General features: G+C 35.2%; 1 protein-coding gene across 11 annotated transcripts in view; it reads right to left on the bottom strand.

Moving 5' to 3' along the window:
- LOC123714718 (kinesin-like protein KIF13B) overlaps positions 1-27,532 on the bottom strand; it is a 113,593-nt gene that overhangs the window by 19,061 nt on the left and 67,000 nt on the right. For all 11 annotated transcript variants that reach the window (XM_045669125.1, XM_045669129.1, XM_045669130.1 and 8 more), the window contains exons 4-15: positions 17,414-17,541; positions 17,063-17,212; positions 6,996-7,243; positions 6,274-6,421; positions 5,756-5,935; positions 4,622-4,721; positions 4,318-4,466; positions 3,151-3,397; positions 2,663-2,806; positions 1,464-1,574; positions 928-1,151; positions 278-433 (exon numbers count right to left, since the gene is read on the bottom strand). In XM_045669125.1, coding sequence (XP_045525081.1) covers positions 278-433; positions 928-1,151; positions 1,464-1,574; positions 2,663-2,806; positions 3,151-3,397; positions 4,318-4,466; positions 4,622-4,721; positions 5,756-5,935; positions 6,274-6,421; positions 6,996-7,243; positions 17,063-17,212; positions 17,414-17,541 — 1,985 coding nt within the window. The remainder of the gene's footprint in view (positions 1-277; positions 434-927; positions 1,152-1,463; positions 1,575-2,662; positions 2,807-3,150; positions 3,398-4,317; positions 4,467-4,621; positions 4,722-5,755; positions 5,936-6,273; positions 6,422-6,995; positions 7,244-17,062; positions 17,213-17,413; positions 17,542-27,532) is intronic.

The raw sequence follows: 27,532 nt of genomic DNA, 5'->3' as shown, positions 1-27,532 counted from the left end.
CGTTATTCTATATTTTTGTTATTAATGGCTTCGAATCTCTTCGAATCAATCGTGGTAGGGACATGAAATGGATGGCGCGTAACCGAAAAAATGTGACGGTAATTTTTTTCCAACGCCGATAAAGAAGTTTCACTGCAATAATATAACTTCTAACTGATTGAACTAGGCTTTACCCTATATGGCATGGGACTGTATTGGGGTCAGACTGTATTAAGAAATCTAATTGAGGTATCACTGTACAGTGATTAAAATGGCGCAGTAGTAAAGATTTCCTTACAGCAATATCATCCTCTGTATGTTGTCTATGCCGCCATTCGTCATACATATCACGCATGTCAACCAATTTGTTCTCGAGCTTTTCCATGGACCACACTTGTGCTCCTCGGGACGGACGCTTCACCATAATAGCTGGTTCCGATACGAAAGCACCACGCTGAAATTAATAAGTCAAAGTATATTAGATTAAATAATTTTGGCAGACATTAGATTTATTACGAGTTACTATAAGTAACGTAACGTAAAAAAAGTGTTTGGGTCGTAGATTCGATTCCCGAAGTATTTGTAACTTTTATGTCTATGTGCGCATTTAGCACTCGCACAGGCAGGCACAGAACGCTGATAGCGTACTCTTCTATTAAGAAAAATAAATGACCACGAAACAGATACTGTACTTAACCAAAGGCCTACGCCGTTTAATTATAGTAAAGTAACAAATACGTCCTTAAGAAAACACTTTTTAAACGGATTGAAGCTATGTATTATAGTTATTTACATAATTTAAATGTTTCCGACGTTTCGCGTGCTTGCGTACTAAAATACGTCTTTTTTCCAGAAACAATAACGATATCAATTGTATTGACATTCTATTTTTAAATTAAAAAATACAAGTAAAACACATACAAATATTTATATACATACAATTATTACCTTTCTATTAGGACTCAAGTTCTGCGGCGGTATTTGCAATGTGACACTAAACCTGGTGTTCCTTCTCATCTCTTCAGCGAGGAAATTGGCTTCTTGCACCAACGCATTGGCCCTCAATATATCGGCTTTAAGCCGCCCTATAGACCGTTTGAACGTGTCGTCTCTTTCAGCGGCCCAGCGCTCGACTCTTGCGGCTGTTGTCGGTGTACATGCGGTCATTTTGCCTGAAAACAAAAATTATATACATAATTACTATATGGCGACGCAAGAATAAAAAGATTATTCATTTCTCGGCATTGAAGAAAGTTGTTATATGGACAAGAAAAAAATACATTATAAGGCAATCAAAGTTGAGTTCCAATGAGTTTGACGTCTGAACGAATGACTTGACGTTCAATATAAAAACTCGAAACACTAGCTTTGACTCGATAAATATAAATGCCAAAAACATACAAAACCCATATGCTTGATATTAAAATATGTCGATTGAGAAAATATTACGGGAAATATACTTTAAAAAGAATATATAATATTACCTAATTTCAGTGGATCATACGAATACGGCGGATAAGGTGTGGAAGGAGAAAGTATATTCCGTAGCTGCTGGAACTGTCTTTCGTACTCTTGTCTTTGTTTTTCGAGTGCAACTGAAAATAAAACATATATTTATAGAACTTATAACTACAAGTACAACGGTTTGTCCGGCTTCGCTTTTATTTTAGAAAATAAACATAACCTATGTTACATGGGGATGATTCATACAAATTATTGCAATCGGTCCAGTAATTTTAAACTTCGTCTGAAACGTTCCTCTTTATGATATAAGTATGGATAAAACTATTTAACATTATTATATCATATATATTACACAATTGTTAACTTCGTGTTCGGCTTTTTTGAAGTCGGTTCAAAACACGTGTTAGAGATTACGTCAAAGGCTTTGTATGACTGAGTGAGGTCGGTTTTGTTAATGGCTTTATATTGACTTTTATCTATTATAATTAGTAACAAAAATCTACGAACTATATCCACGTTTAACAGTCTGAATCTTTACACAATAATATTTCTGTAAAATAGAAAAAGAACACATTATGAATGTGTGCCTTGATGAATTGAATATAGCTACAATAAAGTAGTTTTATATTTATCTTTTAAAACTATTATACATACATATATTGAAAATATTACTTCAGCAGAGCATACATAAACAAACAACCTATATAGCGAGAGAACGTGTAGGTAGTTGCTACCGCGGCTAATAATTGGTCTTCCCAATCAGATATTATATAGCCTAACGCTAACCAACATAAACAGTAAATTAAAAAACTACTTTTGTATGCAATTGTCGCACTCCTAAACAAGACAGCTATGGTTCCATTAATACTAACCACAGCGGTTTTCTAATGTAACATATTGTGATTATATTATTTTCTAAAATAAAGAAAAAAAACTGCTAAATTGTTTTGTATATGCAATAGAATGTTTAAATCATTTCAATACTGTTAAAGGTTAAAGTTTGGTGGACTCATTTCCCGCACATAGACTGTCACTAGGTCCATTGTGCGTAAAGCCCTGGCTAAGTAAGCCAGTCCAGCTCTTTCCAGAAGCACTGAAATCTCCTGGGCATTTGAAGGCTTCATGAACTCACTCACTGCTCCGAGGATTTCCCGTTGTTTCAATACTGTATAACTAGTACTAGAATTTTCCGTAGGTTTATGTATGCTTAGTTAAATACCTTGTTTATCCTCCTCGTGTTGTCTCTCTAGTCGTGAGATAGCAGTTTGTATAGGATCGTTGCTAAGTTCATTCAGCATTATCTCATCACGCGCGAAATTGTAATCGATCGGCTGCGCAGGAGTTTGGGGTTCTGATGACGTCGCTGAAATGATACAGAATGAGGGTAAAACGTGTATTTGTATGTAATTTTTGATCTTCTTAACTAACCTTATTGATTAAAATTTAGGTATAAATGTGCGAGCGTAAAAGTTGTCAGCGTTTGAAATAGACACAAAAATTAAGTCCTCCCACACTTTTATTTATGAAAGCAATATACATGGAATTCGATAATATATCTGTTAATAGACAATTTCATTGAACTAATGAAGAAAAAAAATGGTACAGAAACAGATACTGAAATCAGAGTCCAATATAATTAATCCAACACATTTACATATATAGGCTAATAGATAGTTTCGACGAGCACAAAAATCAGAAAGCACTTACTCATTTCATTATTATCCTTAGGACAATTCACTCTAAAGAAATGATGATTTCCCCACAGTATCCTATCAGCGTGTCCCAACTTCACTCTGGACACAACAGGTGTACCATTCACGAAACACCTGGCCGAACTAACTGGTTCCATGTTTAGAGCCCCATTTTCAACGACCAAAAGGCAATGCTGTGGCTGTATGCCAAGCCCTGACAGCTGGATATCAGCCGATCTATCTGCGCCTACTAAAGTTCGCTCCTGGAATAAATAAAGTTTATAAGCACGGTAGCCAATCTCTATTGAGATTCAAAAGGGCTTGCGCACACGCAGGTGTATTTTGTTACTATTCCGTTCCAAGCAGATCGGACATATCCGACTAGTTCGTGGCTATACAGGTCAAGTGCAGGGTTCAGTTTGTAGTCTGTCTGCCATGGATTCAAACATCCCTTAATTCACCTAGGACTACCATTGACAACATAAATTCGAACATTTTAAGTACCTGGGCAATGTAATTGAACATAAGCGTTAAACATAAACAAAAAAGGAGTACTCGTAATTACTCATTAAACTCAAGTAGGTAATCGTAATGACCTAAAACCAAGTAAGTCCGCTTAGGAATAAATGGTAAGTAATGGAGACAGCGCTTCAAAAGTGCATTCTCGAATCTCTCAAGTCTCTGACTACCAACATGGATTTCAGGCAGCAATAAGTACCACGCAAGGTTAAGATTTAATGTTTTACTTTTTTGTTTATACTGTGGTCTTAGTAAAAAAAATATTATAATAAGTTTTTAATTGTATTAGTATTAAGTTACTGCAAAAATAGAAAATAAGGAAATAAATAAATGCCAAGACCACTGGTCTTAGTATGATATATATAATATTGCGTGTATAATATGACACAAATCCATTGAAAAATCGCCGAAGCAAGAAACCTATTTTCTAATTTAATAAAATTTATATTTAGGCAATTAATTATTGTCTGTTGTTTGTGTAATAAATGAATTACATTTTCTAATCTTGTCTCCGTTTGAAATGTCAGAGAAGGAATTCTCATCTACCAGGGACACATGAAACAGGTAGCGGTCTAACTTGTAATAACTGTGTGTTTATATCAGATCTGTTAAACCACAACAAAGGCAATATTACAATCATTTAAATATTCTAAAATTCACTTACTTTAAGATAATACACAAGCAATTCATTGAGCGAAGGGTCCGCGTTAAGATTAACCAGATAGAACTTGTTCTTCTCCACTTTGATCCCACTCGCCTGTACGCTTATACCCATTTTTTCTAAAGCATGTTGACGCTCGCTTTGTACGCGACCTGAATATATATACATTAATTATAACCTTACCTAATTGCAGGTAAAAGCTCACACGCTACAAGTGTTCATCAAGAAAGTCACACGTTGCGAGACTTAGACAAATAAGTTAAAAATTCAAAATTGTTGTGTTAATTTATTTATTAAATTTACTAACCAGTTTCAACTAGTTTCTCCTCCCAAGTTCTTGACATTTCTTTCATGAGATGTTCACTTTGGGCCAATTTCTCGTGAACATCCTCTCCAACTGGTGAACCCTGTTATAAAAATATAAATTATTATATTTTCCATCAAGTTTCCGTAAAATGTAAAATATTTTATGGACAAAATATAGACCTATAAACTTAAGGTGACGTTGATTATAATTGTTGACTTAATAATTTATTGATTAAATATTGTACAAAAGTTATAAATATTTGCCATTAAACAGTTTAAAATTGAACGATCGCATTTTTTGGCTCATAACGTACGTTTTACTTTCTTGAGTCCAGTCGTAAACTATTATTATCAGCAGCTTACTATATCAAACATAGTATATCTAAATGGTAGATGATAAATAATCAATATTTATTTCTCAGAAATCTTAGAAAATCCCAGATAATTTAGCACCAGCAAAGTTATTTTGAATAAAAAAATAAATATTTTTCGCAGTATCAACAAACTTTTTCTATTAAGCCACATAATTCGTTCTTGTCTTACATATTTACATAATCCTACACAAATATCTCTAGAATCTAGTCTTTGAGATCTTTTTTGTACTTCGCGTCTTGAGAACGATCCATACGTGACCTGTTTTATCAAGGGCTCGCTATAAACCTTGTCATACTTTATTATTTTTGTCTTTATATAAAATCTATTGAGAAATATGTGTCGTATCACATAACATAGAAAACTTTATTTTACTATTAACACAAAATACACATTTTTTTAACCAAAATATTTGAACCTATCAATATCTGTGGTTATTTTCATACTTAATTTCAACTAAATTGATTATGGTACAAACAGTACTCAGAGGAAGTTAACGGCCACAATAAAATTAAAATCTCGATTAATTAACGATATAGCGTTGCGTCCGGTCCGTTCTCTAATGATATTATAAGAATGTTAACTTAATAACTTAAGTAAGAGTAAACTCTTAGTTATGATTCTGAAAATGGCGGTTTTTACGTAAATTGGACCTTATAGAATTAAAAAAAACCACACACGAATAAAATGTATACGCCAACAACATTACGTGTAAGTGAACTATCGTAGCATATTCGTCGTAGCAACGCTACGCACTACTTACCGTAGCATATTTGAGCATTTCCTTGAGTGCTTCGACTTCCTGTCGTAGCTCACGTATAATTCTCGCGTTGGGATCCTCATTAACGACCGCATGGTTAACGATACGTTTAGCTCTGTCCGCGTAGCGTAGCGTAGACAATGTTTCTTCGTAGTTGTCCGCTGCAGGCGATATTGTAGCTACCTGTAAATATATAGTATTGTAATTTCCTATATTAGATTACTGTAAATGCTTTAACGTTTGTAACATTACTACGTCTAATTCGTCACAAGCTGTGTCCTGTACCGTTATAGTATATGTACTAATTTCTCTCTAAATCAATAGGCTACAAAAAATAAAAAGTTTTTTTTCATGGATCAACTAGTTCCTGCAGATTAACGATACATAGAACAAACACAAACAAACAAATGATGACAATATTAACCATATTCCAAAATTTTCGATATGCAAAATAAATTAAACACAGTGCTTGTTTATTATATAATCGCCGTTTAATTGAGTTTATGTAAATCCAAACTCACCATAACAGTCTTACTGTTTCCACCAAGGTTGTCCTTTAATAGCCAAGTTAAGACTGAATCTCTGTATGGAACGAATTTGTCCTTATTATTTTTACCAGACGACTGATCCGCTAATTTTGATATTACTAGGCCGAGCGTTGTTAGTGACCTGTAACAAAAGCAATCAATCGTTATGATATTGGAAATTTACATAACATATAGTAATGTTGTATGTGAGTGAGATATTCTCTCTCCGGGTCGAACTTATATCTAAGTATCTGAGGGTCTGGAATCCACCAATTTATGTTCTGCGCTTCTTTAATGACGGTGTTTGATTTTGACGATAAGTTTTTGACTTATTACTAACCACGCGGTCGCTTCTACGTATTTTGTAACCAAAATACGAAATAATGCGCTGCATATATAGTTGATAAGCTAGTTATAATATGAAGCCGGGTAATGATTGATGTATTGATGCACTTAGCTGTTACACGGTACGAATTGTAAAATATTATATAATACGTAATATTTCCTTGTCATTTTAAGTATATAACTGCAACATACAAATAAGTTTTTTTTATTTGTTTAGCCTTCCCACCACACTTTAACTGGGGATTTCGTGCCCCATCATCAAATATTATCTTAGTAAAGAATTTCCGTTTGTCAATATTTCAATAAAATACCGTCCTCCATACTAGCACTATCCTAAAGAAATTAAAGGTCAAATGGATATTATTACTTACTTATTTATATTAGAGCCTTCCTTTAACCTATCCCCAACTGCGCCAGTCTTGACAGCCCTCTCGGAACCTGCCAAGTCGACGAGGGACAGTCGTGCAACTTTCTCCCCTGTCACACCAGTCGCTGTGTCGCAAAGGGTCTGCGTCAGCACAACGCTGAATACGGCGTGCGATCGTGAGGATTCACTGTTCATGTTCGTTGCGGCAACCGTTCGGGATTTGTTGCCTTCGGTCATTAAATTGTCGATGTCCTGCAACATAGGGGAACATAGTTATTTGTAACTAAACAACCTTTTAGGTTTTGACCACAGATGTCTGTATTTGTTTAGTTATCATTTGTTATCTAGTAAGCAAGAAGGTGAGCCTTTTTTGCCTGACACACACCATCGACTTTATGGGTTTAGGGCCGGCTTCCTCAAATTATTTTCATTTATACTACGCGCGATTGTTGGATGGGCACATACAGACAGAAAGTCAATTGGTGCACAGCTGATCGAACCTACGTTCTCAGGGTTGAGAATCGCACACTGAAACCGCTAAGCCAGTACTAGTTTAAATTTCACGCCTTTGGTCCATAGACTTGAGTTGTCTTTTAAGTCAAGTCTGTTTCTCGTTTGTCTTTGCCCTACTCTCTACTCTGTGAACATTACTAGCCGATGTTTTGTTTTTCAAAGTAAAGTCTAAGTTATTTCCATATATAAAACTACTTGTTTCCATTAACTCTTAAAGTCTAAAGTTAATAAAGACTTATTAAAGTGCAAATTATTTATTACAATTTAGTAATATTTAGTAAAATTTAGTACAATTTCCTAAAATTATATTACTATTGTAAAATTATTATTTACTTCCTCGACGACTTTCCGAATCTGTGGATCATATGACGACACAGAAGTGCTCTATTTATAGTTTAAATTAATTGTACTATGACTCGTTTCGAGTGAAAAATTCTTTAAAAATTATGTGAATTGATTTGTGCCGAATGCCGTGGCCGAACTCCATAAACATAAGACGTAAATAAAGCATGCAATATCACTGAAGCGTTTGACTTAGGTTTAGCTGTGGCTGTTATAATTTAGATTAACTAGGACGTTGCGCTAATACGATTCGGCAGACATAGAATTGAAATTTCCATGGCAACTACAAGTTCAAGTTAGAACTTTGAAGTCGATTTAGACAGCTCTTGTAGGACCAATATACGGAGCAATTTCACCTTTGAATGAAATACCTTGCGTCCGAAGTTCACTTGTAACTGGTTGTAACTCGCTAACTTCGCAACTAAAATTAAATTAGATCCTGGAGATATGAACTTGTACATGTTAAAGTATAGTCTTTGTTAGTGAGGCAATTATTTAGTTTTAAAATATTATTCAGCAAACACCTATGTTACTCATTTGTATTCCTTTAAGTCGGAAAATAGTAAACTAAATTCGGGTAAAACATAAAAAAAATTATGTGATATGACACTATTAGAAAGAAAACTATTTTTTAACCGGAATAAAGCTATCTATGTTATTATAAACTTATAATTATTTACATAATTTTAAATATATTTTTTCGACGTTTCGCGTGCTTAACAGCGTGCTTGGTCACGGTGACTGAAGACAAAAGGTGTTGAATGTCAAAAGTATCACAGCTGTAGAGAAAGTTGTGTTATCTGTATTTAATTTCCCCGGAGTTGGTAGTCGGTTGGTTGGTTAGTCGATAATACTATGACACTATTAGTTTCTAAAGATCCTCCTTACTAAATGGTAATAAGTACCTTTTACGTTTACGTTTCGATAGAACGTTATAATCACTATCATTTAAAAAATAAACCTGACAGTTATAAGTAATTAAGCTTAGCGCGCGAGCTTTACTCGTGAAAACACTCCATAGAAATAACGATGAAAACGCAAACACTGCGAGCGTAGGGGTTTGACAAAAATGTAGTAATTGCATCCTTGTACCATCTTTAACCCAGTTCTTGTATGAAAGGAATGAGGTCACGGCCAAAGCAAAGTGGTCGTTGAATCGATACACGACAGTACTTTCACTAAGCCCTTGTATCGCACTTGTTGATTGAACCCATTGAATTTTGCTTGTAAGACTTACGACCTAAATACACTACAAACCCTAAATATTTTCATTTTAAAAACGCATTCCCATGCATATCTAAACAACATTGATCAATCAATAAGTTTTTGGCTGCTGACTTATTGAATATTAATAAAGAACATCGTAAATAATGAAATTTAAACGTTTCATTTGAAACAGTCTTTTATTTTATTATTATCCCATTGTTAGGATTTACGATGTCAATAATAGTTACAACACCTCGTTGGTTTTCTTCGAGTAATAATCATATTTGTCGGTTTCCGATAATTTCTTTCATCATAAGAGAAAATTCTATATATGTTTAAGAAAAGTAAATTAGTAAAGGCTGGATATAAGTAACCTCAGGATTTCTGTTTATATCACTATACTAATTAATATGTTTATCGTATTGTGTATTAAATTTTGGAAATTCTTAAATTACATTTGCGCCTGGATTATAATTGCGAATTGTTTCGTTTTAAATTAAGTCGCCGGGTGAAAATGCCCACCCCAGCACAACTTGCAACACGATACCGCGGATTAGTAGACCTACGTAAGCACAAAGTATCGTCCTCTATATTCTCTCTACATTAATTAAGAACAAGGAATGCTAAAGGGTAAAGGACTCTATATTAAATTCCTGAATTCATACTATGAAGAATATTTGTGCTCTCGAAATACGAGCATCCGAAATATGCCATTGGCGGTATTTAACGAAGTTTAAACATCATTAAAGCGTTATAAAACAATTGTTATTTGTATTAAAAGTTTCTACAAAGCGAGTGTCAATAATGACCCGTCAAATAAACCTAACTAAACACATCGTTTGCAGTTTAATATTCTGCAAGAGCTTAATTTGAAATGACCAAATTTGTAGTACAACATTTTGTGTAGGTAAGATAATGGTCTAACATATAATTGAGAATGCCACAACTTATGTTAATCTTAGCAGTTCTTCATTTTATTCTATACATAAAGTAGGAATTTTTTTTGTATATATATATACATGTGTCTTTAGTACGACATCATGGAACATTACGATCTAGCCTAACTTAAGACTAATAAGTAATTTAAGTCTAACCTAATTTACTAAAAAGGATTGTTATCATAAGTATCCAATAACGCTATTTATAGTCCCTATAAAAAATTATTTTTCATTCACTGCTTAGCACTTAATATTAAAGTACACTAACACAATTAAAGTAGGAATAAAATATATTTAGAATATAAAGGATATATTCTAAAGAATAATGCTAGATATAATTTTTTTATATTTGATTATTATTACATTATAGATCGATGTTATTTTACTAATATACATTACCTTATTTATGTGTTTAAAAATGTGATTCGTAGCACCTACGACAAATAGTAGAACCAGGTCGAACATAAATATTCTGTTTCTGTGAAACCTTTCGCCATTTATATAAAAAATTAACCATAATTCACAGTCAAAATGTAATAAGCTATATAAAATATAGGTTCGTAGTGTAATCCATCACTCGGGCCAACACATTACGTATTCAGAGAACAGTTCTGACTTAGTAATCACAATGATATGTACGTGTTACATACACATGAACTTATATGGGTTATATTATGCTGGTAATCAATCGATAGTCTTATTCAACATTTTCATATAACATTTAAACCAACGTGAAGTACATAGACGTAGTAATCCTCTGGTGGGCAAAAACATTATTTGTACGTTATTTTTATGAGGTTTCTTATATAATAGTTAATATATTAGCTGAACAACGGAATGGTTTATAAAATATCTCAATGTGTTCCGCGTATTTGTTTTGTTTTACTGAAAAGGTAGTCGTTTCTATAAATTAGCTTGTGCCTTACACACGCCGAAGTCTTTTGGGGTTAAGGCATGCCGTTGTTCGAGTGCGTTAAATGTGCAAATGGAAATTTATTTCTCGCTACTTTGTGTTGTAAATAAACTTCTTTAGACTTTTTCCTATAGTTTGCAATCCCATTATCGTCTTGGGTATAAAAGCCGAATCGCATATCTTTTTCGCACTCTCCCCGAATTAATAATTACTGTAAACAAATTTTGCTGACGAATACTTAATGATAATCTTAATTAATCCAGTAATACGCAATTAAATTTATCTCGCATACCCTGTGGATATGCAAGTCGAACTGAATGTTGAAACTCAATTGTACAAAGAGTAATTGAATCAGAAAATCTCTTAGTTCCGAGAAATTTTGCAATTAAAAACGGGTATAATTGAACCAAGTTAGATTGAATCTCAAATATAAAGGCACTGGAAAATAGATTGTAGCGAAACTTAGAAAATTAAGCGTTTGGATTTGGCAATATTAACGGCAATCAAGAAAATAACGGCCGTCAGCGCGGAACACGATGTAATGAAGCCTTCGGGTCCTTCCTACCACGAATAACGTGATCAGCGTTAAATTGTTTTCTGAACTTTTCTGACCCGTTTAATTTACCGTGAGAGAGCAAAGAAGCAACAATTTGAAAAACATAGGTTCGAGATCAGTAAAGGACACTTCTTTTTAAAAATGACAGAATGGTCTAGTAATTTCAATCTTCAATACTGATGATCTGTCCACAACAGGGATAAGTTATACGCAGTTATAATTTGTCTATAATTTATTCTTTCTTGGACTTTTTTTAAGTTTAGTCCCCTTACCTCTTGTTTCTTTCAATCAAATTGTGTTAAGGCTATGATAAAAAGAGACAAAACTCCAACGAAAGATAAAGGGATTAGACGGATTTTGTATGGAAACAAATTCATTGCGCATTTATGAGTTTGTATTATTTTTCTTATAATCTTTATATAATTAACATCGTATCATATTTAAATAAGACAAAAGGCATTTCACTTGAAGATACTTGAAAGTAATCTTACGCTTTTATTCTCAACGGTTAAAGTACAATCGTAAATGATAGTTATCTTGTATATCCCTGTCCCTGAGAAAAATAAAATTCTCAAAGAAACCGGAGATACGCGACCTGTGTTAAGTGTGAGTAAAGGTCAAAATGAAAATTTGGTTACACAGCGCACAGCGGTTTTATCAAAATTTTATACACGTAATTTTGGCGCATTGTTCTTTGCAAAAAAATCTCTCGCAACCACAACCCAAGATAAACTGGGATACTTCGATAAACTTAAAACAATAATTGATAATCAAATTTTCTTTTAGTGTGATCTATATTTACAACTATCTAGACCCGGTGAACTACGTAACACCTTAATATAATAATAATTTATGATTTTTTGAACGTAATTTAAAACAAATATTACGTTAGTTAGACAGACCTTAGTTTACACAGAATAAATTTCTACACACACGCATAATAATTTGACAACCAACATATGTCAATCCATTTTCATCACATTATTTTACATTTTTAAAATATGCCCCTATTCGAGTGTTGTGGATACGTTGAAAATACGTTTTTTCATATGAGGGGAGAGTTTACCGTATCGTTGAACATTAAACCTAAACCGCGTGTAAATTTTGTATTGGAATTGCTTTTCTTTTATTTGATTGTTTCTTTAATTTTTCAATGGTTATTGATAGTTCTGCTATTTGGGAGACTAATACAACAAATTAACGATGATTATTTATCCAGTTGTTTTTGAGTTATAAGTAATCGAAAAAACCCGACTTTGTTTTGTATTATATATTCGAAAAAATCCACACTTTTTTTGTTTGCTCTTTCAATTTCCTTATGATGTGACGACACTTAAGCTGTGAATTAACTTTTAAAGTGATTTAAATTTTAGGTTTTTTTATGTAATAGCAGGCAAACGGGCAAGAGGCTCACCTGATGTGAAGCGATACCGCTGCCCATGGACACTCACATTGCCAGAAGGCTCGCAAGTGCGTTGCCGGCCTTTCAAGAATTGGTACGCTCTTTTCTTGAAGGACCCTAAGTCGTATTGGTTCGGAAATACTTCAGTGGGCAGCTGGTTCCACATAGTGGTGGTGCGCGGCAAAAACTGCCTTAGAAAACGCTCAGTTGTGGAACGACGGACGTCGAGGTGATAAGGATGGTATTTTGTATTTTGCCTTGACGTCCGATAATGAAACTCAGCTGCGGGTATTAGACCGAACAACTCTTCTGAACACTCCCCATGGTAAATGCGGTAGAAGATGCAGAGGGACCCAACATCTGTACGCAACGCCAAGGGATCAAGCCGCACGGAAAGTGATTGGTCGTCGACGATTCAAACCGCTCTTCGTTGAATACGGTCTAGTGGAAGGAGCTGGTACTGGGGAGCTCCCGCCCAGAGGTGAGAACAGTATTCCATGTGGGGCCGAATTTGCGCTTTATAGAGTTGCAAGCGGTGGCCCGGAGTGAAGTACCGTCTCGCCTTGCTGAGCACACCAAGCTTTTTGGAGGCTAATTTAGCCTTCCCTTCCAAATAACCGCGAAACTGGACGTTATTCGATATGTCAACGCCCAATATTCCGATGTTAGCTGAGGCTCTAAGGAGAGTGCCTTCAAAGAGGGGAGTAGCGACAAAGGGAGTTTTTTTAGCGGAAAACGCGCATACTTGTGTCTTCTTGGGGTTAAATTGGACTAGATTTAGTCTACCCCAGTCCGCATAGCAATGAAGGTTGCTAAGTTGCAACATATCATTAATATGCAGAATAAACAGGGTCGGGGATAGGACAGCCTTGTGGGACACCAGCATTGACGGGTTTAAGGTCGGAGCATGCTCCGTCGATGACGACCTTAATGCTCTGATCAGCGAGAAAGCTGTAAATCCAGTTGCATAATTTCTCGGGGAGCCCATAGGCTGGATGCTTCGAGAGCAGTGCTCTATGCCACACCCGATCGAAGGCTTTCGCTATGTCCAAACTTACCGCCAGCGCCTCCCCCTTGGACTCAATTGCCTCTGCCCACCTATGTGTAAGGTATACAAGGAGGTCAACAGCTGAGCGACCACGACGAAAGCCGTACTGAGAATCGCTAATCAGCTGGCTGCCCTCTAGATACCTCAAGAGCTGGCCGTTAATAATGGTTTCCATTATTTTGGAGAACAAGGAGGTTATTGCGATTGGGCGATAGTTGGACGGATCAGAGCGATCGCCTTTTTTAGGGATCGGATGTATCAAAGCTGTCTTCCAGCACTTCGGAACAGTGTTGAGGGAGTACAGGTACCGGAAAAGGCGCGTTAGGACCGGAACCAACTCAGAAGCACAAGTACGCAGCACAATTGGGGGGATGCCATCAAGCCCGCTCGACTTATGGATGTCCAGGGAAAATAAATGTTTACGGATAGCACGTTGCCGGAATGTAACTTCAGGCATCGTAGTATCACACCGCAATAATGTCGGTGGTTCCTTCCCCTGATCATCCAAAGTTGAGTTCGACGCAAAGAGACAGCCTAGAAGATCGGCCTTCTCTTTTGCAGTATGGGCCAGTGAGTCATCCTCCCTATGCAGTGGTGGAATAGAGGGCTGACAGAATTTCCCTTGGACAGCTTTGGCAAGAGACCAGAAGGCTCGAGTTCCCGAAGGAAGGTGGGCCAATTTCTCACCAAACCTGGCAATATGCTCTGACTTTGCCTTAGCGATTTCCCGTTTGAAGGACCTAGAGGCTGAATTGTATGCTTTTTTACGTTCGCCGATAGCCGCATCACAGGATGTCGCCGCTTCTGCCCAGCCTTTGAAGCATTCACGCTTACGGCGCAAAGCCTCTTTGCACGAACGCCTAAACCAAGGCTGGGACTTGCCACCGACCGGCACCGCAGAGAATGGAATAAAAAGTTCCATGCCCTGCAGGACCACATCAGCGACAGAGTCAGCGACGACATCCGGAGTACTCAACGAAAAGCAAATGGGCCCCCAAGGGTAGGACGCAAAAAAAGACCGCATCCCGTCCCAATCTGCTGACTTATAGTGCCACACACAGCGACAGCCCGCAAAGCTAGGCCGTAAAGGGCGCGTGAGCGGCACAATGCTCCGTACCACACAATGATCTGATGAACCCAATGGCGGGTCAACAGAGACTTGGTAGGATGTGAAGTCAGCAGAAGGTCCAACAAAGAAGGTTTATGACCATCCACATCTGGTATTCGCGTAATCGCAGGGACCATTTGCGTCAAGTCGTAGGCTATAGCAAAGTCGTGAAAGGATCTTCCCGCGTGATCGGTGGTTTCGGAGCCGAGCCAGTCGGCATGATGGGCGTTAAAATCGCCAAGTATCACGATTTCAGCGGTAGGAATCCTTTCGAGCAGGGAATCTGTAGCCATTTGGATGTGCTCAATGAGTCGGTCAGTTTCGGTATTTCCGCTATGGTACCTATACAGGCATGCGTAGAATCGCGGATGGTCATCGCAGCCAGGTGTTAGATAGGTCCCTTACTTCAAGCATCCCGAGGCGACGAGAACAGATATCCTCTCGGACGTACGCGCAAACTCCAGCCCGCGGCACAAATGAATGTTCCAATTTGTACCCCGGGTAGGAGAGGTAAGAAGTATCAGCCGGGGAGGAAGTCTGAGTCTCGGTAAGAAAGAGCAAGGCCGGCTTCGCAGTCTCTAAATGATAGTGGACAGCGTGGATGTTGGAGTTGAGCCCCCTAATATTTGTCCGCAAGCGCGTGTGGTACCCCCCTGGGGTAGATTCTGATTCTTCTACACCTTCATATTTCTTGTAGAGGGGGGGGGGGTGTTCTCCGGGAATCTTTCTTACCGCTCGAAACGCGAGTACAGGAAGGCGAACCTTTTGTATCACTTTACGCCGGTTTTCTGAAAGACAGTGGTACTGCCCCGGTCGTGCCTGCCCGTTTGGCTGAAGCCAGGAGGCAACAGCATGGCACTCCCACTAGGAAGGGATTGACTGATTGCGCTGGTGAAATAACCTCTGTCACAGGTTATTTCACCAGTGGGCGATGGGGTCGTCACGTCCCGACGCCAAAAACTGGTATTTAATTACTGGCTTGTATTATTATTTTTTGCAACTGAAACGCAAACTAGCTGCTGTGGTGCCTGGTAGATTGACCAGCGCTATAGTGTTACACATTCTCATTCATTCAACTCTGCTCCTCAACATAATGCTGAGCCAGGGCCAATTAGAATCACAGCACACACGCATTACACAATTAAACCCTTTTCTTAAAAAAATGTTAGCTCTCTATCATTATTATTTTTTATTTATTTTTGATTATTGTTATTTTATGTTTTTGTGTGTGTGTGTTTGTGTGTGTGTTTTGTTAGTAATAAATGTTATGTCTATGTCTATTGGTCTTGTATGTGTGCTTATTGGACAATATAGCCTTCCTTAATTAATAACACTACACAAACGTATCGGGCATCATTGATACTCTCATCAAGTAAATCTTATAACTGATATTAATATATATTCTATAACAATTATAGTATGTTAATTGTACAATGGCTGAATTCATCAGGATGGCATTATTAAGAATATGTAACAAAAATATTTATTGTGTTAATAAAATATATTTTATGTATTAATAATTTCTCTATTGTATAAGAAAATAAATAAATAAAATAATTGTTTAAGAAAACAATTGACATAAATCACTTAACCAAACATAAATATTCATTGGAGTCCCGGTTAGAGTGGGTTATAAAATTAAGTTTGATATGTTTTGATAGACATTCTTTATCGACCTTTGTAGGCCAGTATCAGCGCTTAATATGCTGCGTGAGTAAAATGCATGAAGGAAGGTGATGCTACTCCTACGATCGATACTACTCACTAACTGGTCCGATGAAGGCGCACAGTGAAAGTTGTTTATATCCTAAGCGGTTTGAATAACTTAGAGGGTTTCTGGATATGAGATCATGTTGATTTATAGCCAATTGATGGTGTCACAAATGGTTTGATATTTGAACGAACATTACCTATTTATTTTTAAAATAGGGGGCAAACGGGCAAGAGGCTCACCTGATGTTAAGTGATACCGCCCATGGGGACTCTTAATGCCAGAGGGCTCGCGACTGCGTTGCTGACCTTTTAAGAATTTGTACGCTCTTTACCTGATAAGACGATACAGCTAGCTGTGAGAGGCCATCCACATAGGGTCCAAGTACAGCATGCTCTCGGACTCTGAGTGATCGCCTCGTAGTTTCAGGGTCGAGGAGGTCGTGTACTCGCTCATTGTAAATCTCCATGTACGATACTTCAACCTGCAAATAAATTTGCACATTTGTAGCTGATTTTTGTATTAGGTTCAATTAAAAGTAGTACTAATTAACACTTAGTTTCAAATTACAGGACACGGAGAATTAAGCAAGTTGTCAAGATTGTTTATATAACACAAAAAGTAAAGAAAGTTTAACCTCAATAATTACGTCGGTTTTAAAAATAAAACATAAACGGAACCTTACCTTATACGTAAGCGCAGGCGGCGATTGCTGTACAGCTATCCTCTCGAACAAAGCATCGCATAGTCTCGGAATAATGCCGCCTTCGTCGCCTCCCGGCGCACCCATCATTGTGTACGATTTCCCTGAACCTGCAACCAAGAGACACTTCTTTACAATCGAGAAAGGCTTTCCAGTAGGTGGTTTTTGAGAAGATTTTACTTTGAAGCCCGTTTTTCATACAATCAAGGCATTTCTACTACTAATACATAGAGACATCGCTTTTTTAATTAATGTTAGAGGATATGTAGACTTAAAATAAATACAAGTTTAAATGTAAGGTACTAGTTTTCATTTTCAGTACCAGATATTATACTTTACATGTTCATAAATAGGAATACACTTATCTCAAATATCATATTATCTTTTACGCTTCTAAAGCCGACCATTTTAGTATAAAACTAGGACAACCCTATCTTTATTTTATATATACAAGCTACTGTTGTAACACGGCAGTGAACTATATAATACACCAGAGTCTAGTAGAGTACGTAAAGTGCATATCAAAAATAAGTTTGAAGATGAAATATTGAAGCAATATTCCAAGACATCGAAAACAAAACGAAAATACAATACACACGAGATACGTAGACACGGCAATGTTTTATATGGTGTCACAGAGCGGCAGAAAAGGAAATTTACCGATAATTTATTGCCCTAAAGGTATGTAGTTTTTATATATTTCATAATATTAACAATATTCAAAATCCTTGTGATTATGGTTACAGTCAGTACACAGTTGGAGTGAAGGATTTTAAACGATACAGAAAAATTGTGTTCCAATAATTTTAATAGCAGGAATAAACAGCATTGACATTGATAGTTTATACGCAATTTATTTAAAACAGGTTTGGGAACATGGATGACCCAAAAGAAATCCGACGTCACTATATAGATGGACCTTATAATTTCAACATGTTTATGTTGATTATATAAATCCAAGCGCCAATTTCAGTTAGACATAAGCAGCCATTTAAGGATATATTTCAGTGATCTGTTTCATGATTATGTTTTTTTTTCATATATGGTAGGTCATCAGCCTGCGCCTGACATACGCCCTAGATTTTTTGGGTCTAAGGCGTCCCGAATTCCTCCCGAAGTTATCCTTTACCTTACGGTCGAATGTGAAATGCACACATAGAAAGTCCTTGGTGATCTACCAATCTATTAGGCATAGGCATCATTGTTCGGCTATTTAGCCGGGGATCGCACAAGAGCCGTATGCTGACGCCAATAGGCCAACTGAACAAGATAATAAAATCTATCAAAGTAAGGTTCATCTCGACGTTATTTACATGACAAACCTTACAAGGGGTGTAGCTAAACAGTAATTGTCAATAGCAACGAAGGTCATATAGACAAGTGAATAGAGCTATACTGTCAAGATTGTTCTCATATGCGTCATGGTTGTGACCTAACTTTTACACGTGCACATTACATAATTTTTTTGCATCTCACGCTCCAAATAAGAGTAAAACAAGCTTATGTCTAGTCTAAGAGCCCTCCACATCTTGAGCACAACGAGTCCCGTTAAGGGAAGTACCCTCACGCGAAAATAGCGTAAGGTCACACTAGTGCACTTCGTAATTAAAGGTGTTTGACGCGAAATAGAGCTTTGTTTACAGGCTACACACATAATAAAATAATAAGATATGTAAGAAAATCTAACACAATTTTGAGACTGATGTATTAACTTTTAATTCCTAGTCAATTATTTATACAATACTTATTTATACCTAACAATATTGGGTCGTACAAACACTGCTGATTTTTAGATAATAATATGGTAGTATAACATCTTCCGCAATGCTACAGAAGTATTTCATACAACAAAACTATACAGTGACAGTATCACTGGTCAAACTAACACGGGGCGCCATAACTCTTTTCGAGTCGAGATTTTCCCAACCAACGCCTAAGCCACAGTGATAAATGCGCCACGACTAACACAATTGGCCTTTTATCAACACACCGCTTTACCTAAATCCTACAATATATAACCTTAAAATTCGTAGCAAACTTTTCAAAATATTTCGGAGCTATTGGTATACCTTTATAAACGTATAAACATAAACATCTATTTCCCTTGGTCATCGCATCACGCCTGAACGGATGGAACAATTTGGCTTAATATTTTTTTTTTGCGTTAGTTATTTTGTCAGACATTTCTTTATTAAAGAAAAAAAATGAGAATGTTTAGCGGAACATCATTAATTCATACATACAAAATTAATATTCTCGCTAAGACAATATTAATTGTTTGTAATAACTGTCGGCGATTGATAGAGCAATGATAAAAACGAAGCCAAACCAAGTTTTTTAATCATATTTTTTAATTAGTTAGCATAATTTGAATTCAATATTTATAGTTCAGACTGGGCAATGTCTTTTGGGTCATGTTCTACATAATAATAATAATTGAACTTTAAAAAACCGGGCTATTTTGTAATAATAAAGGAAATGAACAAGCTTTTTTGGCTTTGCATGAGAAAGGAGCTTTCAGCTTACTTTAATGAGTAATATCGTTAATAAACACACAAATGTGTTTTCTCTGCAGTACTTATGATCGTAACAAGCCCTCAAAAATTGCATGACTGAAAACTAATACGAAAGATTCGGAATTCTGGCGTGGAGCCAACCGCAGCCTATCCATCTTGTGGTATTGTTGTTACAGTTGTAAATTAGTTCAATTGTAATATAAGCTATACATACATTTCGTGAAATGTTCACTTGTATTGTTAAATTTATGTAAACCTTTGATTTCTGTCGTTTATTCTCATTGAGACAGGAAATAAAGTTATACCTAGTATAAAATTAACAAATTGTTAAACTCTGATTTTCCATTCCGTAGAATTCTGATTCTCTTCTGATTCTGATTGACTATTCTGAAATGTCAGAATAAAAAAAATCTCCACCGGAAAGTCCAAATTTGACCCATTTGAGGGAAATAAAAAACTTAAATTCGTATTATTTTTTATTACTATCACGAACAATATGTTGAATTAACTTTAATTACTTTATTTTATACTTTAGTTGGCATCACTGCCTACTAATTCTAGGTATACTAATCCTAGAATCAGTATGATAAAATGCATACATTCACTAACAAATAAAAAGTATGTAGAGACTCAAATGTTCAGCCTCGTATTGAAATTGAAAAATGTGCCCGTCGAGAAAGGTTTGTAATCTATGACAAGTGAAAAAATGATAGCTGTCAGAATTCTACGGAATTAAAAATCAGCGTAAATATCATTGTTTTTGTTGCAGATTTGGTTAAACCTATTTTGTAAACACAGAAAAAATAATAATTAAAATGTACTGATTACAATGATATTTTAATAAATTTATAAAGGAATAAATTAACGACACCTGCTGGAGACGAAACGTGGTTACAGAATTTCTTCACATACTTCAATCGTCTTCCTTATTACACACATACAACATATTTTCATGTATGCATTTATAATTCAGGTACAACTTATTTTATTTTTATTTGTCGAATATAAAAAAGTAGGTGTAAATAATATCTTGAATATATTAATACCCAAAAAAACATTTAAAATCATATAAAAATATATAGACAATTCAAGCATGTTTTGACGATGATTGGCATGAGTTTCATCAGAGCATATTTTCATATATGTAGAGGCCTCTCGCTTGATGCTAACAATTAACGACTGCAAACAGTAGGTAGTTAAACTTGTGTTTACTCAGAGGATCAAGATATAACAGAAAGCGACAATATATAATACATTTTGGTATTCAGAATATTTAAAAAATAATACGAATAAACACTATATGACATTTTAAAATTGAATTTTTGTATTAATAACAAAAAGATTAGCAATAAATGCTTCGCTGACGATTTTAAGCATATTTTGTTGAGGCAAATAAAGAGATGTAAGAGAACTATATTTGCGTACAAATAATGAGCAAATAATTATTTTTAGAATATCGAAGAATATATGAATAACAAGCACTAGACTAATTTAATTTAAAATATACTCTTAAAGGAAATTGTATATCCTGGAAATGTATACAGAATTGTATAAGATATAAGAAGTGATATTTTACTTAATTAAGTAAAAAAATTATCACTACCAAAGAAATGATGATTATCAATTTGCTTTAGTTGTTTTAGTCTTTATTAGTTATTACCGTTTTACGCTCGTCTCTTTTATGGGGATATTACCAACGCATGAGCATATAAAAACCTCAAGGCACACAATTGAATCAGAATGCGGTAACAACGCTCTAATACCTCCTTGAAAAGCTGGAGGCAACAGGTTGTGTATATATATATATATGTTATTTCGATAATGATTTACAAAAAATTACAGCACATATTTCGTAAATGTGTTAAGTTGTATATTAACAATTGGTATTACCATAATGATTTACAAAGAAATTAATATGGATTTCCGTCACAACTTGGACCGTACCATAATCGACACAAAGCTGGCAGGTGCAGCTTGCAGTTTTAGGTCACCGGGCGGAGGGCGCTCACGCTTACGCTTTGTTCTCATTCCAACTTATTACGAAGGCTTAGTGCGAAAATATTAACGAGTCGCTTAGAACACATGTAAAAATAGGTCTTGACAAGTGACGAAATAGGGCAATCTCTGACAACATTCATCTCGTAGATCTATGCAGGTTTATAGGGTAAGGTCAGTATCAGCTTTATAAAACGATTTGCAGGTCTAAAAATGTGTCAAAGGTATTCGAGTTTAAATAAACTTTATAATGGAGCTTTTGCGTGATTTGTTGATTCGCTTTCGCATGGAAGCACAATTCTACAATTAATATTCACAATCAAATATATCACTCAGCATATATATAAAAGCATTCACTTTAAGGATATAAAGGAAAATTGGTTCATTGCATCAGTTCTAGAGGTTATAAAGAGACTATGAAGATACATTACAGAAAAATCATACCCTTTTAAAATTTTAAGGTATCCTTAATAACTAGAACATTCCGGAAAAAGTATATTTTTAAAGTTTCCTTTTCTTTTTGAGCGAACCTTTTACAGCCAAAGCTTTTACCTAAAAGCCACGTAAAAGTTTCTTAAAAATACCTTCGTACAGTACGTACGTATCCACTTATGTTAGGCCACTGTGATGGAAACAAAAATGTGAAAATATTTGGTGTTCAAATTTAATAATTTTATATAAAACTTCTACCGTTATTTTGGATATAATATTTATTTATTAACCCTTCGTTACATTACAATATAAATCACGATAATTTAAGATAAGTCTCACGTCAGTAAGTAGTTAGTAAGAAAGTTTATTTTCCTTTTTAATTTTGTTGAGGTCTGTTGAAAACTAATAAATTAATCACGTATTATATTGTATTACACAAATAATTTTCATAAGAGTGCAGATAAATACTATCTTATTTTTTGGCCAACTGGTCATTATTATGCTGCTTCTATATTTCTACCGACACCTAAGAACCACAAATCACGAAATATTTTTATTATTTATAATAAATCATTTATTTTTATTCTCAGTATATATTCACGTTAATAATAATGGCGCCTTTAATGTTTTTCAGTAAGATATATTTTCACATACTCCTACAACCTTTCAGGTCTGGGCCTCAAATTTCTGTATCTATACCGTAATAATTTCTCTTTGGAAAGTATGGGATCTACCTTCTATGCCTGACACACGCCTTCAAGTTTTTGGGTCTAAAGAATGCCGGTTTCTTCAAAATATTTTCCTTCACCATACGAGCGAGTGTTAGACAAGTAGACAGTAAGTCCATTGGTGCACAACCGGAGATTGAATGTACGATTTCAGGGGTGAGAGTCGCACGCTGAGACCTCTAGGCTAACACTCATCACTGCGTGCACTTGCGAGCGAGAAATTCATGAAAATATTCAGCGATAATTCTTAATATACAATTGTTGGAAAAAATTTATTCAATCAAATTTAGATATGCACAACGAAAACGATTAAAATAAAATTGGACAATATATATATATCTAACTCGACATTTTAACTGAGGGTAGAAATTCATTATTTATAAATAACTCGTTAAGTCAACAAAAAATAACTAACATTTCACAAGAGGCAACTAAAAACATTTGAAGGTGAACCAGAATTAATTATTGCAGATATTTTAAACTTTACAACTGAACGTTTTAAGCATTTACGTGCTTCAAAAAGAGCGTAGTGCTTTTTTTTAAATCGAAGAACCTCTTTATTAAACAGCCTGGTAATGTGATTGTCACTAAACATAAAAAAACCTTATTTATCGACATCCTAAGGTAATATATTTCTTACCTCTACACTTAAATTTAGTTAAAATAAAGATCTTAATTCAGATTCAGCTGAAACATGGAGTTACGTAAATAGTGTAATTAAGTCGTGTTTCTCTCCGTTAAACTTTCTTACTTTAGTTCTCCCGTAAATCAATAAATAACATTATAAGTATACATTTTACTAATTTTAAGACTATTGACTAGCACGAGGTAAACCCTCGATGCGTAGCGAGATTCTCATTAACCCTCTTTAGAAGATTGGCTTCGAAAAAAAAACAACAATAACGAAATAAAAACAAGTTTAGTAATTTTTAAATAACACTTTATATTGTTATGTTATTTCATAACACACTAGCGGACCCGACATACGTTGTCCTGCATGATATTTCAAGCGATTAGGATATTAAACAAATTATGAAAGTAATGACTGCAGCGCCATCTAGCTGGCCGATTTGTGAATCTAAACCATCCAGGGCGCCTACCAAAGGCAAACCAAAAAAAATTAATTCAAATCGGTCCAGCCGTTTGAGAGGAGATCAGTGTCATACAGACGTACAGTAGAATTATATATATAACTTAACTGACTGACTGATTTCGCTAATTATTGTTTTGTTGTTTGTTATTGTCAGGAGAAGGTTCTTAAAAATAAAGATAATAAAATTGCGCGGTTTTTTTTAAATTTCATTTAAAAATTTTTGATGTAACCTTATGGCGTTTGACATAACATTGACGGAATGCGTGCTGCAAATAGCGTCAAAGCGGATGTACAAAAAATAACGTTTTAAAAAAATACTTCGATCGTAGTTATTGATAAAATACATATAAAATAATTGCAGATGCTAATTGTTTGTGGCATAAATCTTGGAAATCCATGTTTTTCACATGGCCAGTTATATGTAGGAATACGAACAAAACTATTTATATACGCGCCTTAAAAACGAACAAAGAATGTTGTATATTATAAAGCATTTTTAGTTAATTATACCATTCGAAATCGATATTCATAGTTAAAACAGGACAACTTCTGTCGGATCCGCTAGTATTTAAAAAAAATACTGTCTCTAACATTAGATTAATACGCAACATATTTAAATATACTGTGTTAATTTTGTTTTAAACTTAATTCGTGATAAAGTGTCAAAACAAAGTTAGTCGCTTCGGGGTCGATGTAAGTACATATGAAACTTTATCCACACCAGGGTTTAAATTTAAAGCTTCAACAAATAAAATGTGTGCGTGTACTAGTGTACACACGAAAAAAGTGAAACTACTTTATGAACTTATTTTTCGAGAATTATATGCTATATGCAACTTTACAAAAATTGTTTAATTTAAGTTAAATAAGATAAAGTTTAACAAAAGGCTTTTATTATTATAGACATGAATACAAGTAATACATTTTTTTCATTTTACCTTATTATTACTAAGATTATTACAGAATTTCATTAACTGCATTATAGAATTATTATTATTATTATATATTTTGTTATTAATGGCTTCGAATCTCTTCGAATCAATCGTGGCGCGATGAGAACAAGATGGCGCGTAACGGAACAATGTGTCGCGTAACCGAAAAATGTGACGGTAATTTTTTTTACAACGCCGATAAAGAAGTTTCACTTCAATAAACCCAACATATACTTTACTTATATTTAAATTAAAAATAAAGACTTTTGTAAATATAACCTGGGTTCGTAACTGGAAATATCTATGGCACACGCAGCTTCTTCAAAAGCAGTGTAGTAAACTTTCCATTTTTGTACTTTTAGCATTGCAATACATATTTTTAATATTAAATTACATAATAGAGCCACCGATATATTTTACCTAAACAACACCGCACTTTATGTATTAAAACATGATTGTAACAAATAAACTTGCATATACCTATTACAAATTTATTACTCAATAAGAGAGAGGAATCATTACAAGAGCAATTCAGCTAATGCTAAGCAATTCCCACTTGTATTAAGAGACGATTACCGTCGCTTATCCGAGACACAAGAGCCTATATACGTATCTCAAAGCTGTTAGCTGTAAAATTAAATAATTCATACGTAAAACGGATAAAAGCCCGCTTGCGAGATGAGTTTCGGTCTCGACTAATGCGGTCTAAGATTAAGAATTTAACCCTTTATATATATATTCAAATATGAATTGCTTTATTTTATTTAAAGGCTTGTGGCTTGAACGGGTGCGTCAAAAGAGGTCGTGCATTCGAATCACACCTGTGAACCAATGGATTTTTCTTTCTATGTTACTTAACATTCACCTGAACGGTTAAGGAATCGTAGTGAGAAGACCGGCATGCCAAAGCAAAAAACCGACAGCGCGTGTCCGGCAGAAGAAAGCAATCTAACTTGCTTATTATGAAATATAAATGATACCGATACAGGAGCCTGAGGCCTAAGGCATCTGAGATTTAACGATGGACTAAAAGTTGGTAGCGCCACAGATTTTTTTATAATTTATATTTTTTTAATAATTTTAATATTCATATTTCCTACGATTTTTTATTAGGATAATTAATTAAATCGCTATAGTAACATAGTCGTATAAAGGGTAAGTGGTTGCAAACTGACGAACAGGAGAGCTTTAATACCACAAAAATAAATGAAAACTTTCTGTAAATATCGATAACTAACTCGACAACTGAGCACGTTCCATATTTGAAATAACAGTCCTAAATGTCATGAAGATTTATCTGTCGAAGCGCAATTAGATATTTATAAAAAATCTATCACTCATAGCAATTATGATTGGTATTTTGTTTATAGAGAATAAGCGTAGGATTCCGTTAATTGGTTACACCCTAAACATGAAATTAAACTAATTAAATATTGAAATCAACTCCACCCCCCACACATCGTAATCAATTTCGCGCTTTCCTCCCGAGGCAATTAACTCCGGACCACTCAAGCCTACGGCGATGCACGACGGATTACGTGTAATCTGCTTACGGTGCACAGGTGTGGCGCTGACACAGCCTTCGCCCTCCTTGCGAGGACTAATATTGCAGTTTAAATGCACTAGATTTTCTCTATCGTAAATATACTACAATACACAAGTACATTGCGAAGCAATGCAGATATTTAAAAAATAGATATACAAACCAAAAGGATACCTACGTTTCCCTAATTTGCTTTTAAATAATATACATTTCGGTATACATTATTTAAATAAAACTTTTTAACGAATAAATCCCAGCTGCCCAATACTGCAGTAAAATTTAATTATAATAAAGCATTCATACATTGCAGATGCTGCAATTTAGATTAGGATTTGTACCGCAGAATTTACAGGGACTCTCGGACACTACCATTAGGATGCTATATTCCTCATTGGTAAGATCAATTCTCCAAAACCAGCTGCGCCATATGTACACTTCATGAAAAATACTATAGTATAATGACCCAAGAGGTAGAAAAGAAGTTCCTAGAAACCTTATACACAAAAGAAAGTACAACTTTTTATCCCGCGAAGTTCTTGATGGTGATATTAGGCTATAACTAACTAGAACTTCGTCTATTATTTTTAAGTAATAGAAGGCAAACGGGCAGGATGCTTGCCTGGTATTAAGTGATACGCGGCCTATGGACACTCACATTGCCACAAGGCTCGCAAGTGCGTTGCCGGCCTTTTAAGAATTGGTATGTTCTTTTCTTGAAGGTTTCGGAAATACTTCAGTGCGCAGCTGGTTTCACATAGATGTGGTGTGCGACAAAAACTGCCTTGAGAATCGCTCATTCGTGGACCGACGGACAAGGAGCTTTTAAATTTGGTTTCAAGACAATAAATAACAAGACGGAAAC

The sequence above is a fragment of the Pieris brassicae genome, chromosome 9 (genome assembly GCF_905147105.1).
Source record: "Pieris brassicae chromosome 9, ilPieBrab1.1, whole genome shotgun sequence".
Classification (NCBI taxonomy): domain Eukaryota; kingdom Metazoa; phylum Arthropoda; class Insecta; order Lepidoptera; family Pieridae; genus Pieris; species Pieris brassicae.
The sequence above is the reverse complement of the archived record's forward strand: the minus strand, read 5'-3'. Positions and strand labels throughout refer to the sequence as shown.